Raw genomic sequence first — 15766 nt, 5'->3', positions numbered from 1 at the left:
TAACTATGGGTCACATCTAAATGATGGCTTCTTTTGTATTCAAAGGAAGTCTCTGCCCCAAAAGTAGCAATGGAAGAGATAGGAAGCTGCAACGCACTTCTTGTTGGCCGAGTTTTGGGTTGGGATTTGTTTGAAGATTCCTTTAAACATCTAGCGAGTAGTCCCTGATGATGAAAGACTGCTTACAGCACAGAGAAGATGGACAAGGAGCAACCATGAGCAGCTCTGTGCAAACGATGTGCATCCTATGCCTAAATGGAAAGGAGACCCACATTGCAGGCACGGCTCCTAGGGCCCAAGGTGGATATGGAAGCTAGCTTCACGCAAAACTGACACTAACACTTTTTACACCTGGTCAGTGCTTCCAGTACTTTGTCTTCCAATAAGTTCCTGTGTAGATAACTGAAGTCAAATTTGCTAAAACTAAAAACAATCCAACATAGAGCATATTCCAAAGCAAATATATTACAGGATTATCTGAAAGAACATCTCTATCTCTGCTTTCCTTTCCTATGTTTTTGGGGAGGATAAAGTGAGAAGAGATAGAGGTGAATAGAAACCCTCATCCTTGAAGACTCAGCATAAAGGCAGCTTCTCTGTGAGCGTCTCCTTAACCATTGCAACCCCCAGTGATCTTTCCTTCCCCTGAATTCCTGTCAGATTTTTTGTTTTACTATATCGCACGCTGACTGGCGTTATTAGATAGCCAATCGCATTCAAAGCGCTGGCCTCCCCGGTTAGCAGGGGATCCTAGAGGACAAGGTCTGCTTCTGTTCGTCCACCCTGCCTCTCACATTGAAGACAGCTGATGCTCAAAATATTTGATTGTTTGTGTAATGCCACCAGCAAATAACCCTCAATCACAAATTTGCTTTTGTGATACAGTATACGAAATTTAAAACATAAACCTATCTCTGTATTGTTTCATGCCTTATATTCTGCAATTCCTGACAACAAATGAGGTAAGCTGTGTACTGGGGACGCGGGGTCCTGGCTCTAGGGGAAACCGGGTAAATGTTAAGACACACCAGGCCAATGAAACTACGCCTCCATGAAATTAAAATAAACCGGATTATTGACGGCGTGCCTAAGCAGTAACGGACAGGCTTCATTTAATTACCAGAACTAGGAAGCGTTTTAAAGCGTCTGGAAGTCTGGGTCTTAGCGGTGACTGCTGCAGGCGGCTGTTCCGTGGCGCTTCAGGAATCCGCGCCCGCTCTTGCCGAGCATGCGCCCTGTGCGCGCTCAGGCTCCGGCTCAGGCTCAGAGACTGCCGCGCGCAGCTGCCGTCAGGGCGGCTCCTCTCCAGCAGAGGGCGCCGGGCAGCGCCGCTCCTCAGGGCCCGCGCGGCCGCTCTCCCAGCATGCCTCACTCCCGTCGACGTCGACCCGGAAGCTGTCGCCGGCGGCCGGCCGGCGGTCAGCCTTAACACAGGCCGGGCTGCGGAGCGCGGTCGCCGAGGTTTGCGGCGGCAGCGGGCCGAGGCCAGCGGAGAGGACCTGGATGAGCCCACTTCAGGTCGGGGCTGAGTGTGGGCGCGCGGTTCCCGGCGGCGTGGGACCCAGTCTCTGCCGGCCGCTGCTCTCTGCGTGTGTAAGTGTCCGTGGGCCCCAGGGCCCTGCACCGCCCGCCCCGAGGCCGCGAAGAGGCCCTCCGCCTGGGGCAGTATGAAGGCCGCAGAGTTTTCCTCCAAAGCCGCACCTCGGCTGGAAGGGGCGAGTTCGAGGGCTCTGTTAGTGTTAGCAATGGGGAGACGCGGAGCTGCCGCTGTCGCTTTGCAGTGCCTGTAGGACTTTGAGGGCCCGGAGCCCCGGTTCCCTGAAGAACACCCAGATCGCCCCACATGAGACACAGTTCATGCCTCCCTCCCTAACTCTGAAGTCAAATCTTGAGGGCTGTCATCTGGGGAAGCCACCTTGTCCAATCAGCCATGAAGACAGAAACAGTACCACCGTTCCAGGAGACTCCAGCTGGATCCAGCTGTCACCTCAGTAACCTGTTGAGTAGCCGGAAGCTGATGGCTGTGGGGGTCTTGCTCGGCTGGCTCCTGGTCATACACCTTCTGGTCAATGTGTGGCTGCTGTGCCTTCTGTCTGCATTGCTAGTGGTGCTGGGAGGATGGCTGGGCTCCAGCGTCGCTGCAGCGGCTTCGGGTCGACTGCATCTGGAACGCTTCATCCCATTGGCCACCTGTCCTCCATGCCCTGAGGCAGAAAGGCAGCTGGAACAGGAGATCAACCGCACCATCCAGATGATTATTCGAGATTTTGTGTTATCCTGGTACCGTTCCGTGAGCCAGGAGCCAGCCTTTGAGGAGGAAATGGAGGCAGCCATGAAAGGGTTGGTCCAGGAGCTTCGGAGAAGGATGAGCATGATGGACTGTCATGCTCTTGCCCAGAGTGTTCTGACTCTCTGCGGTTGTCACCTGCAGAGCTACATTCAGGCAAAGGAGGCCACTGCAGGGAAGAATGGTCCAGTTGAGCCTTCTCACCTCTGGGAGGCTTACTGTCGGGCTACTGCCCCACATCCTGCTGTGCACAGCCCCAGTGCTGAAGTCACCTATACACGTGGCGTTGTGAATTTGTTGCTTCAAGGGCTGGTGCCCAAGCCCCACTTGGAGACTCGTACCGGACGCCATGTAGTGGTCGAACTCATCACATGCAATGTAATCTTACCACTGATCAGCAGGCTGTCAGATCCTGACTGGATCCACCTTGTACTCGTGGGTATCTTTTCCAAGGCCAGAGATCCAGCACCTTGCCCAGCCAGTGCCCCCGAACAGCCCTCAGTGCCCACATCTCTGCCACTGATTGCTGAGGTAGAGCAGCTTCCAGAAGGGAGAACTTCTCCAGTAGCAGCCCCAGTATTTCTAAGTTACAGTGAGCCAGAGGGTCCTGCAGGCCCCTCCCCAGAGGTTGAAGAAGGCCACGAAGCTGTAGAGGGAGATTTGGGTGGGATGTGTGAAGAAAGAAAAGTAGGAAACAACTCATCTCATTTCCTACAGCCAAATCTTCGAGGTCCCCTGTTCTTATGTGAAGACTCAGAGCTGGAGTCTCCGCTGTCTGAACTGGGCAAAGAAACCATCATGCTCATGACTCCAGGCAACTTTCTCTCTGACAGGATTCAGGATGCCCTGTGTGCCCTAGAGGGTTCCCAGGCTCTGGAACCCAAAGATGGTGAGGCATCTGAAGGAGCAGAGGCTGAGGAGGGTCCAGGGACTGAAACAGAGACAGGCCTGCCGGTCTCCACACTGAATTCCTACCCAGAGATCCAGATCGACACAGCAGACGAGATAGAACAAGGAGACGTTACCACCTCTGTTACAGCTTTGCTGGAGGGGCCAGAAAAGACCTGCCACTCACGGCCCTCATGCTTAGAGAAGGATCTCACCCATGATATGAGCTCCCTTGATCCTACTCTGCCACCAGTTCTGCTTTCCTCCTCTCCACCTGGTCCTCTCAGCTCAGCCACCTTCAGCTTTGAGCCCCTAAGCAGTCCAGATGGCCCAGTTATCATCCAGAACCTTCGTATCACTGGCACCATTACAGCCCGAGAGCACAGTGGCACTGGATTCCACCCATATACACTCTATACTGTGAAGGTAACAGGATTAAAACTGTGGGTGCTCACCCGGGCTAGGAGTGGGTTTGGAAAGCAGTCAGTGAAGCAAATGTTCTCTGGGGAGAGACGCTCTTAGTTTGAAGTGTTTCTCTCAATAGGCATCTATCTCTGTGAATGGTCTGAAGCTAATGTGTAAAGCAGAGTAGCATTTATCCTGTACTCACACAAACAATCCTGGAACTTCAGAGCTGCTAGAGTGCTGAGGGTTATATTTTCAGTGGTTCCCAAACTTGGCTGCACCTCAAAATCACTTGAGCTGCCTTGCATATATACAGATTCTGACACACACTGATGGGTTCAGATGAGAATTTCTAAGGAGGGGTCCCTGGATTCTCTCTTTATTTATTTATTTTATATTTCAAATAGAACTCTCCAGATAACATGGAGTCAGCCTGTCCTACGGCCATTTTGGGAGAATTGCCTCTCTAATCCAGCCAACCCTCTTCATATTATCTGTTGTCAAGTTCCTCCCAAGTCTGTGCTTAAACACCTCCAAGAGTCAAAAACTTGCTATCTTCTGAGATAGATATAGGTAAATAACCTACCTTCCTAAAACAAAGTACAAAATATACTAGTATTTTGAAAAAGAAATGAGCAGGGAAGAAGTTTAGAAAATTCTTGGGCAAGATCCTACCCATTGGATTTTCCTTGCCTTCCACTTGAATTTCTCTCATTTGAGTCCAGAAGCTACCACCAGGCACAGCCTGCTTGCTTCACTCCTCCCCAAGAACTCCCAATCCAGGTGAGAGGGAGAAGGCCTTCCTTGATCTGCTCAACACAGCTGCATCATGACATAGCATTTTAGAAAGTAACATTATGACATTTTCAAGTAAGACAGAATGGAAGTAATTAGAAATGCCTATATGTGAACACACAAACACACTCACACTCCTTGTAGGCAAATTGTAGAAGTACAGATCAGTACTGGTCGTAAAATAACTGAGACTAGCCTCAAATGACTGGTATAACTTTGTTAACATTTTCCTGCCTTTTTGTTGTAATTCTGGATGTCCCTATGCCATGCACCTTTCTCACATTTAAGTGTTGGCTCTGGTTATTTCATCTTTTTTTAATGACTATTCCTATACTGACATTAAACAGCAGATTTTTTTTCCTCCTCATTAGCAGAAAAATTAAGTTGGTGAATAGAATGTTTAAGTTTACAGTCTTTCTCCCATTATTTGTTCTTTTTTGTCATTGCTAGTTTTTGACATCTGCTACTACTTCAATTAAGCATTAGAAAAGAGTAAAGTAAAAAATGAGAACAAAGTAATATAGCCAATTATGAGTAGTTTGAAATTGGTTTCAGATTTTTATATGGACATATAACTGATTTTAAATTGTATATCAATATTATTATACTTTCTGATAGTAAATAGTTTTCAGTTTATGTGATGGAAGTAACCATAACAGTGTTGAAAATTGGCCCTCGAGGAGCAACATATTCCGCAGAAAGCCTCATAGTTCCCAAATGCTCTAGGCTTGAGAGCCCCACCCTGAATGTCACCTGTCTCTCTTATCTGGTCTTTTCCTCCTCAGTACTGTTCTGAGAGACTGCTTTGCTCACATCAGCTCATAATGAATATCCTCTCTGTCGCCAAAAAATTGTAAAGCACCAGCCACAAGTCCCACCAACAAGGAGTTCATTTTTTCCATCTCTTGCCCACAGTATACCTCAACCAAAAAATAATAACCTATTCCTAATGAGAGGGTGCACATATATACTTCTCCCACAACGTTTCATTGTGTCTTAACTACCCCGTCAAGAAGCGCGCCCCCAAGCTGAGTTGCAGATTCCATGCTATCCGTGGTGTTCACTCTTTGGGGAACATGAGGTGTAAGTCATCTTTTCCACATACCAACCCCTCTAAGCTTAGGAAGACAGTGGACTTTGACCCCTTATCACATCTCCAATTTTCATGTGACTTCTATGATACAGATGATAGGTACTTAGGAAAAATTCGGTTTAGCTCTAAGAGTAACAATCAGGAAAATTAATCTGCCTGAAACAAAACAAATACCCTTTAATTTATTCCAGATAAACAAATTTTTATCTCCTGTTTGGATTACTTGTTCTTCCCTTAACTAATATAAATAATCACGGGGGAGTATAATGGAAAAATGGTTTTCCCCTTATAATGTTTAGCCCTGTAATTTAAAGGTGATAGAGGCAGTATCATTTTTATGGATGTTATGCCTTCTATTCAAATATTCATTTGAAAAATAGTTATGTAGCCATTTTTGTAAGTAAAGGAAGTATCTGGGAGAGGGAGCTTTCAGATGAAAGTAGTGTGGAGGAGTGAAACTCATTTCTGACTTTCTGAGCAATTAGATATAGGAGGTTCTGGAACAGAATAGGAACATCTCCCTCCCTTTGTTCTTAGTTTCTTACTCTTGCTATGTGGCCATTGACCAAGTAGTCAGTAAAGCCAGAATAGAAGATTGCTGAAACCCGGCTGATTCAGTCAATCAATTTGTTCATTGAACAGTACGAGACAGCCCTTGATGGTGAAAACAGCAGCGGGCTGCAGCAGCTGGCCTACCACACCGTGAATCGTCGCTATCGAGAGTTCTTGAATCTGCAGACCCGTCTGGAGGAGAAACCAGATCTACGAAAGTTCATCAAAAGTCAGGAGTTTCCCCAACCCCTACTGCCGCTTGCTTCCCACGTCAAGCCACCCTGGCTGGCCTGTTGGTTCACGGGAGGGACTGGGGAGGAGAATGCCGTTTCAAGGTTCTCTGCTCCCTGGGTTTGCTTCAGGAGTTCTGAGGTTTAGTGCTGGGCAGCAGCAATCACATTCTTTCAGAGGTAGTCCTTTACTGCCAACTGCTTTGTTCTGGAGCCCCATCTAGCTTAAGATTAAAAAATAAGTGTTCACATTTCCACCTGTGCCTGTAAGTTAGTGTCAGGAGTTAAATTAACTTTTCCAGATTCATAGATAGGTGGTTCTTAAATATTAAAATATTACACAGAAGTTGTTGCCACCCTCTTTCCTTTAATACCCAGATCTTTTGTGTGCTGTTTGACAATTCTCAGGCACGGGGGACTTTTTTTTTTTTTTTAAGATGGAGTCTTGCTCTCATCACCCAGGCTGGAGTGCAATGTCACGATCTCGGCTCACTGCAACCTCCGCCTCCCAGGTTCAGGCGATTCTCCTGCCTCGGCCTTCAGGGTAGCTAGGATTACAGAAGCCTGCCATTACGCCTGGCTAATTTTTGTTTTAGTAGAGATGGGGTTTCCTCATATTGGTCAGGATGGTCTTGAACTCCTGACCTCAAGCAGTCCACCCGCCTCGGCCTCCCAAAGTGCTAGGATTATAGACGTGAGCCACCACCCCTCTCTAAATATTTTTTTAATGTAATAAAATTTCACTCTAAGAATTAGCTAGTAACTGGTTACTTTGTTTTTTAAAAATAGTGGTGATTACCCAAATAAACAGTTTAATAAGTTTGGGCATAAATTATGCATTTTCTTTCTTAATATAATAGCTAATACTGAGCCAAGCTTGAAAATGTGTGCCAGGTTCTCTCCTAAGCACTTTACACATGTTAGCTCTTTTAATGCTCCCATCAGCCTATGAGATAGGTACCCTCATTGTCCTCATCTTACAGAAGAGAAACAAAGTCAGAAAGATAACACAAATGGTCTAAGATCGTTATTGTAGTAGGGATTTAGCCCAAATTTAAACTTGGGTCTCTGCACTTTAGAACCCTCTCTTGTAACAAGTTAGTGTTGTGTGGATCATATGGATCATATGCATATTTGGAACTCCTGAAATTTTTTTTAATCCAAGGAAATATATTCAATAGTTCTGTTTTCTTTATATGTTTTATATGGAATAGCTCTCTGTGAATGTTAAATGAGTGAATATTTTGGGTTTTTTTTAGATGTGAAGGGTCCTAAAAAGCTCTTTCCAGATCTTCCATTTGGAAATATGGACAGTGACAGAGTAGAAGCCCGTAAGAGCCTCCTAGAATCATTCCTAAAGGTCAGCATCCTTCTCTTTTGGCCTTGTTCTCATTTTAACCTGGGTGTCTAACCCCAGAACACCCAAGCCAAAGTGGAGAGATCTGGGGACTGGAATTTCTCTTTAAAATTTTTGTGTGTGTTTTATTTTTGCAGCAACTCTGTGCCATTCCGGAGATCGCTAACAGTGAGGAGGTGCAGGAGTTCCTTGCTCTGAACACAGATGCTCGTATTGCCTTTGTCAAGAAACCATTTATGGTCTCTAGAATAGACAAGGTACCAGCAGGGCCACTGTGCTCAGCTTTAGTTTTGGTCTATACATGAGGAGGATTCATCAGAATGGAGGCAGTGCTTGAAAAATAAGAGCAGTAGGGTGTGGGAAGGGGCAGCACAGAGGCGTCAATAGAACACGGACTCAAATTGTCAAGACCTGTTGCCAAATATTGGGTGAATCATCAGCTCACTGAATCACAGGGAACAGCTGGTGGGAAACAGTACCCCAACACTCTTAAGTGTACACATATCTCCTGGGGGTATTACTGTATTGTTACACTGTTGGAGTCATGTAAAGATCAATCTATGTCTTCACAGATAGCTGGCAGGAGGGGTGGTCTTTCAGAGGGTAAAGGTCATTTCCAGTGTTGGGTCACCCAGGAAAGAGAGCCGTAAGACAGGACACGAGGCTGGATTTAAAGTGGTGTCATGGTTCTCCGCTAGAGAACACAGTATGGAGAGAATTGTACCTTCTTCAAGAAGTTGTCTCAGCACCTATGGAGATGGTAGGAAGAAGGACGTTTGTGTAACATGTCGGAGCTTGTAAGCAGTGATTACCAACTGATATGAGCGTCTCTGGGGCAGAAGTCTGAGGCTTAAGTTTGTCAAAAGTGATGTGTATTTTATCAGGTTGGGAAACACGCATTGGCGAAAGAGGAGCCTCCCTCTTCTCATCTAGGCTTACAGTGACAAATAAAATAGAATTTGATGTAGTAGGTGTTAGGGGATATCCACTGCTATGGAAAAAACTACAAACTAAAAAGGGATCAACTGGGTAAATGCCCAGAGTTCCATGCGGATATCATTCATCCATTATTTCCACATCTACTTATTGGATGCCTGTTTTGAGCCAGGCACTCTACTAGTTGCTGTTCATACATCAGTGAATGAGACAGATGAGGACCTCCCCACCCTCACAGACTACAATTCTGTGATCCTGGAGAACAAGTTGTATTTTCTAAGCTGCATTATCTAAATTCATGCATCCTCAGTGTTCTTTCCCTGGTTTGTTCTCCCCCAGTCTTTACTGTAGTCTGCTGACCACTCTCTTCAGCCTCGTCTTGGCTATGCTAGCTTACTCCTTGTGGAGGAATACGAAAAGAATGAGTCAAAGAAGGCATGGTGCTGCTCTGAGCCAGCAGTGTTAATTAGCAGGAAGCACCAGAGGAAGAGTAAATGTTTCATTCTGTTTCTTTGATCGTTTAAGGTTTCGTTTGTACGTTGTCCTTTTTAGCAAATATCTGTATGTCATCTTGCCATTCTGAAGAAATAGAGGTTATTCTTAATCTTCAGTGAGGATTATTTTATTTGGTCTTTATGAGTAGAGAAGTTACAACAACTCAACTCCAGATATCTGAGTTTTGAGCTGAGTGATTTTTGTTATTTTTTTCTGTACTTAAAGAAAGAAATTGTTAGAATTGACTAGAAAAACTGATTGTTTGCTCTGTGTAAGTTACTCTAAGCATGTTAATATTACCTATGCCCCTAAACTGTAGTTTTATTTTTGATCATCTTCTTCACTCTTCCTTTCTCTTTATACTCCTACCTATGTACTTCCACTGGTGCACATGTTGATGAAGTTGTTATCAATTTGGAAACTAGAAATCACTTTTTTATATAAAAAGAAAGAAATTGAAAGATACATCATCAGCCCGCATAACTCCTAGGTTTTTATTTCTCTCACTGTTGGTTTTGGCTTCTTTTCCCATGGCATTGTTTGTTTTACTCCTCAAGGAAAAAGATATTTATGGCCATGGAAAAAAGGAAAGATAGTTGTCACTAAGTCATTAGCTGGTATTCGACCTTGCTACTGGATAAGGCTTTGCTAGAGAGCCTGGCCCCTCTCCTCATCCTGTTGCATAAAGTGCTGTGAGGCGACTGCTTGCTTGGCAGTTTCCATCTGTGGATGTGGATGGCCTTACTGACCCTGCACCTCTGACCCCTGCAGATGGTGGTGAGTGCCATTGTGGACACCTTGAAGACAGCGTTTCCTCGCTCTGAACCCCAGAGCCCCACAGAGGAGCTGAGTGAGGCCGAGACCGAAAGCAAGTCCCAGACAGAAGGCAAGAAGGCTGGCAAGTGAGAAGCCCTCAGTCACCCAGGGACCTTTCCCCAGTTCCCAGATTGATCCCCAATCCTCAGCCAACGCTCACCCTATTCTCAAGCCCTAGAGGAGAGGAGGTGGGTCAGACATACCAGTTTTTAGGCGAAGCTAGACCCCAGGTTCCTCAGTGCTCCACCTGGAGGAGCCTGTGGTGCTGCAGAGGCAGCACTGCTGAATGTTTGGTTTTGCCATGGGAACCTGGGGCCCAACTGACCAGGGATGTTTGACTAGGAAGAATACTCTCTTTTGAATAGGATATTCTCTTTTCTCTTTTCCTGGAAAATTGAGATGTTTCTTTCCTACTAAGAATTAAGGCTTATAACTGATCTCTGTTTGCCATCATTTCTGGAAATCTTGGCTCAGAAGTTGCATATATTAGCAATAAACAGGAAAGGGCTAGAATGGAAACCCACAGGGCCTATTTTAGTAACTGGTTGACTCCTGCTACTCTCTCCTGCACTAGGGCCCCAGCTGTTTCCTGGCAGCATTCAAAGCCAACATGTGGCAAGCAAGGGCACCACATGTACCCTTACTGCAAATTTCATCTGTGTCTGGTCCTTATGAAGAAAGAGCATCTGTGTGTGTGTGTGTGTGTGTGTGTGTGTGTGTGTGTGTGTGTGTGTGTGTGTGTGTGTCTGAGTGTCTGACTCTTTGTCTCTGTGCTTATGTTTCGTGGGCCAGCAATAACAGACTCACAGCACCTAACCTTTTCTTAACTGGGCCCATCTATTGAAGGATGACCATGATACCTGTGCTTATGAGTCTCTGTCCCTTGAAACATTGATGTTATCACTTGCAGTTCCTTCTCTAGTTTTATTTGGAACACGGGGAATAAATGGATGTCCAAAAAGGATACTCCGTGAACTGCAATAATAAAAACTTGGTCTATGCCACCTGTCTGTTTAATCTTCAGCAAATTTTTAATGAGTGCCCAGTATGTGTTAGCTAATCTTTCCTGTGGGAATATAACCATGATGCAGACTGATGCCAGTTTTACTTAGCAGAAGCCATTTCACAAGTGCACTGTAGACCTAGCTTAGTGTATGCGTTACATTATCTATTAAGAATTGCGAGAATATACACTGTTTGGGAGATTGCAGGGCCAAGGCTTTCCTGGCAGCTCTGACCATCTGACCACAGTAAGGTCCCCAGAATACGTATGGATATTCTTGTTGTCATTTATTATCAGTACTTGCCAGCCCTTTGTTTGTGGCTCAGACCATAAATTACATCCTGTTTCTGCTGTTTGTTTCTGTACCAGGTCCAGGCTGAGGTTCTCATCCAGTAAAATTTCTCCAGCACTAAGTGTGACTGAGGCACAAGACAAGATTCTTTATTGTCTCCAGGAAGGCAATGTGGTAAGAACCAAAACCCAAAGAATGTGGGGCAAAAATATCTGAGATATTGGTCCTACAGTTATAGGCAGTTGAGATATTCTCTAAGTCAGAAATGTCCTGCTAAATGACTTCATCAGCCTTTGGATCTCCAACTTTTATGCTAAAAGTATTTTCTCTGAGTGGTTTGGAATTCCTACCAGTTCTGGCTTGGCAGGTTGGCTTCTCAACCATGGTGGGTTTGGGATAGTGGATGACAAGATGAGAAAGAAAGCTAGTTCCTGGAAAAAAATGGATGACCAAAAATGTGTGCAGATTTGATAATCCCAGGGCAGGCCTGTATTACCTGCAACTTGGGTAAAAAATAAAATCTTTCCTAAAGTAGTCATAGCATCAGTTGGCTTTTATACCCAAGGTACTTATGCAGGGGAGAGGCAGGGAAACCTAGAGTGCCACATTTGCTCCCCTACTGTCAGCATTCCATATGTGATATGCCACTGGCTATTTCTTAGGAATCCGAGACCCTATCCATGTCTGGGATGGAATCTTTTGTTGAAAAACAGACAAAGTTACTGGAAATGCAGCCAACAAAAGCCCCAGAAAAAGATCCTGAACAGCCCCCTAGAGGACATGTGGACAGTTGCTTGTCAGATGCAGCTGTGCCAGCCCAAGACCCCAGCAACAGCGATCCAGGTGAGTGGCGAGGTCTCTGCTCCCATGGAGAAGGGAGCCAGGGTGGCATCCACTTGGGACTTGAGATAGTTGAAGTTTGTAACTTTGATTTCTGTTCCATTCAGCTGAGCATGCTATGTGTTGAACTCCAGTGTTGGAGGTGCTGTGTTGGGGCACAGAGATGAGTAGGACACAGTTGCCAGAGCGGAGTCAAGCAGCAGAGCAGGGCACAAACACAGGGAGTTCTAATCCAGCAGGACGAGATCATGCTGATAATATTGATAGCTCATTGAACTTATTTTTGGCATATCAGACTCTTGGATTTCTTTAGAAACTTCTTCCTTTAGTGTCCCAGTTTCCTGGTTTCCTTCATGCCCTTCTTGTGGCTTCTTAGTCCAGTCTCTTGGCCCCATGATCCGCCTGCCAGCGCTTGATTTTTGGCTCACTGTTTCTATTCTACATACTCTTCCAGGGTGACCCCAGCTGTACTCTTGGCTTCAGCTGTAACGCATGTGTGGTGATGCCTTAAATATTGAATATTGTACATCTTCACTTGGATATACCATAGGGCAACTGAAATATGATGTGTTCAAGATGGAAATTGTCTTATTTCCCCAGATCTATTCTTTTTTCTGTATTTACTGCCATGGCAGATGATACCATCTAGTTACCCAACATAAAGTAGGGAGGGAGAAGAGATGAAAGCTCTACTTCTTCCTTATTGCATTGGAGGCAGAGCAAGTTCACCTTCCAGGAGAAGAGCAGATGTGTACTCTGTAGAAGAAAAATTCAAAGCTCTAGATATTAATTAGCATGTTTACTGAACTAGAACTTAAAATAAGTATATCATTTCCATCAAGATAAAGCCCTCTGTTGAGAATAAAAGATCGCAAAATCTTGTATTCAAAAATGGGGAAAAAGCTTATTGTTTCTCAGGTGCCCATGAACAAATCACCTGACATCTCTTCTGAGGGCCTCAATTTAAGTCTGTGAAAAATGGGATTGACAGCCCCATCCCTTCACACATATCTCACAATTAAGTAAATAAAGTAATATGACAGTGAAAGCATCAGAGAACTCTAAGAGACCGTAAAGATGGCGGGGGGGTGGAGGCAGTGGGGTAAGAATATCATTCTAGGCAAAGTCCAGCCTGTACATGTTGAACATAGTATCTCTAGAGGGATGATTTAGGCCTGAAACCCTTCTTCTATCTCTGAGAGACTCAAAATGCTCATATGATTTAAAAAAAAAAAAAATCCGTCATTTTCTTTAAGAGAACTGGCTTGGTGGTACCTTGTTTGCTTTCTTATTTTTCACTGCTATAACTAATTGTTACCACATGGTGGCAGCTCCAGGCAAATGCAAAACCTGAGAGAATCATACAATTGAGGACTAGGGCTCAGGATGATGCTGTCTCACAAGGAATGCAATATCCCATCTTTGAGAAGATGATTAGAAATCAAACAACATGTCAGCTCCCAATCTTGGCAATACAAACAGAAAAGAAAATATATATTATATGGGGTTAAGAGGGAAGTATGATTCAGTTCTAGTAGATCTGTCCAAATCAGAAGTCATTCGTGTTGAAGGAGAGCTGGGGCAAGGTGACCCAGAGAATACCCATTGGTCCTACACTAACAAAGTCCTTGTTGATACTACTTATAATATTAATCACAGCAGTAGCACCAGATATCTCAGATTCATTCTGTAACATCACATACTTGGAGACAAATCAGAAGTGACATTGGAACCCCAGGACAGGTTTAAACAACACATGCTTCCTTCCACAAAATACATTTGTTCAGGAAACCTTAGTTTAGCATGGGTATAAGCTCATGTGTGGCCCTTCCAGTCTTTGAAACAGGAAGAATGTAGTAATTGTTATGGCATTTTACCAGAGGTGTGGTGTTCTTCCTAGAACCAAATGTTATCTCAAAATCAGGCTGAAGCCTCCTGAATCCTAACCCTACAGCTCTGTGTAATGGAGGTTTTTCAGGAAAGTGAATGCCAAATCTTTCCCCAGTTCTGCCCCTGGTGTTTCCATAATGCTTTGTGGGGGTGAGTGGAATGCAAGGTTGGAAAGAGAGGAGGCCTTGCCAGTTGCACTTAGTCACTAGTTGTGAGCTTTTATTTGGAACAGAAAGTATTCAGCATCCTGGGGAAATATAGAAGAAATAGAAACTAAGTAGGCAAAATAAGTGCATGTGTGTGTGTGTGTGTGTGTATGTATATATACGTGTGTGTATATATATGATTAGAAGATATATATATATCTTTCAAAAACATAGAAACATTCATTAGGTAACAATATCAGAAACATTAATTAAAAATGTGAAGAAATGCTGAGCCTGTCACTGAGCCTTCTAGATATGAGTTAAACATCTCTTGATTTGAGTGGAGAGGGATTGCAGAAATACCAGATGATCGGCATGAAGGTAGAGAGACACAGGTGCCACCCAGTACCTTGAAAGATGTTCCTCAAGTATGGGTCTCTTCTGAGTTACTCTTGATGCCATTTTATCCCTCAGGAACAGAGACAGAGTTAGCTGACACAGCCCTAGATCTGCTCCTCTTGCTACTAACAGAACAGTGGAAATGGCTGTGTACCGAAAACATGCAGAAGTTTCTTCGTCTTATCTTTGGGACCCTAGTTCAAAGGTAAGACTGCTGAATTCTCCCTCAAATCAGAATCTCAAGTTGCAGAAAAGGTGGATGCAATGCTGAATAGTGTCCAGGGAATCTGCAGTCGTAAGAGAAGATAGATTCTCTGTTACAGGGGTTACAGGAATCAAAAATGCCTTGAGAGTATCAGAAAGCTTTTATTAACTACCTAGTTGTCGACAATTTGAAAGTATCCAGTTCTGTAAGACTTCTGGCATAGTGTACTGAGTTGCAGACACTGTGTGTGATCCTAAAATACTTAGCTGAACTCGTCCTCCTCTCAATTTTCCACCCAGTTTTATCCTCCAGCCCCGCACCTTTCACTTGGTTATGGTGGACATTTGTCTTAACTGACATTATGTCACCAGTGTGATGATAAACAGTGGGAAAGAAAAGGAGAAAACATCAGTGCTCTTGAAATAAAGATTGTTTTCTCTGAGAGGGGCATAAATATTCACAGCTGAAGTACTTACTGACACAGGATGGTAAAGAATAGAGGGAAATTTGGATTTGCAAGTTGGCTTTTCTAATCCAGGCTTTGTAATCCTCACACCATTTGATCTCCTGAAAGATTTGTACACAGGTGGAGTTTTTAGCTGCTGACTTTCTAACTGTGGAACTGATGTAAGCTTTGCTAATCTGAAGTAGGCCAGAAACACTCTCTCTGAGCGAGGCAGACACACGTAGTGCTTGGGTTTTGGCTACTCTTGTTTTGAACTCCCTCTTATGAGACATCCTGGCACATCCCAAAGTAAGAGGAAGCCAAATGCTGACCTTCTCTTAGCATGAGGCTCATGGTAACAGGTCACTCAAAAAATATATCCTTATAAAAAAAAATTATGTGTCTATTCTTTACCAAGTTGAAAAGTTATTAACAGCAAGCAATTAAATCCCCCTTTTCTAAGTTGCATAGGATCAGGGAGGTTTAATAAACTTGAATCATAAAGAGGCCAAGTGAAAGAAGATGATGCACATCTATATTTGCTAAGTGCTTATGTATGCCAGCACCCAATCTCCATTTACATGTATTTTTTTATAGTGGTCAAGTGAGGTAGGTAGCCCCATTTTACAGAATGAGAAAATAGAGCTTGGCAAAGTCAACTAACACGCCCAAGGTCATCATTAGTAGCACAC

General features: G+C 44.3%; 2 protein-coding genes across 18 annotated transcripts in view; one reads left to right on the top strand and one right to left on the bottom strand.

The window, feature by feature from the left end:
* Positions 1–1310, bottom strand: part of NTM (neurotrimin) — a 1404754-nt gene extending 1403444 nt beyond the window's left edge. For all 8 annotated transcript variants that reach the window (XR_012423935.1, XM_045369936.3, XM_015436083.4 and 5 more), the window contains exon 1: positions 1121–1310. The gene's annotated coding sequence lies outside the window, so the exon portion shown is untranslated. The remainder of the gene's footprint in view (positions 1–1120) is intronic.
* An 87-nt stretch (positions 1311–1397) lies between these two features.
* Positions 1398–15766, top strand: part of SNX19 (sorting nexin 19) — a 51910-nt gene continuing 37541 nt past the window's right edge. For 9 of the 10 annotated variants that reach the window (XM_074015654.1, XM_074015653.1, XM_074015652.1 and 6 more), the window contains exons 1-8: positions 1398–3601; positions 6111–6249; positions 7510–7610; positions 7745–7864; positions 9810–9940; positions 11227–11323; positions 11812–11992; positions 14500–14629. In XM_074015654.1, the coding sequence (XP_073871755.1) occupies positions 1931–3601; positions 6111–6249; positions 7510–7610; positions 7745–7864; positions 9810–9940; positions 11227–11323; positions 11812–11992; positions 14500–14629 (2570 nt within the window). In that variant the 5' untranslated portion in view covers positions 1398–1930. The remainder of the gene's footprint in view (positions 3602–6110; positions 6250–7509; positions 7611–7744; positions 7865–9809; positions 9941–11226; positions 11324–11811; positions 11993–14499; positions 14630–15766) is intronic. The other variant, XM_065529239.2, reaches the window with a different exon arrangement.

The sequence above is a fragment of the Macaca fascicularis genome, chromosome 14, assembly GCF_037993035.2.
Source record: "Macaca fascicularis isolate 582-1 chromosome 14, T2T-MFA8v1.1".
Taxonomy (NCBI): domain Eukaryota; kingdom Metazoa; phylum Chordata; class Mammalia; order Primates; family Cercopithecidae; genus Macaca; species Macaca fascicularis.
Note: the sequence above shows the minus strand (reverse complement) of the source record. Positions and strands in the feature narration are given on the sequence as shown.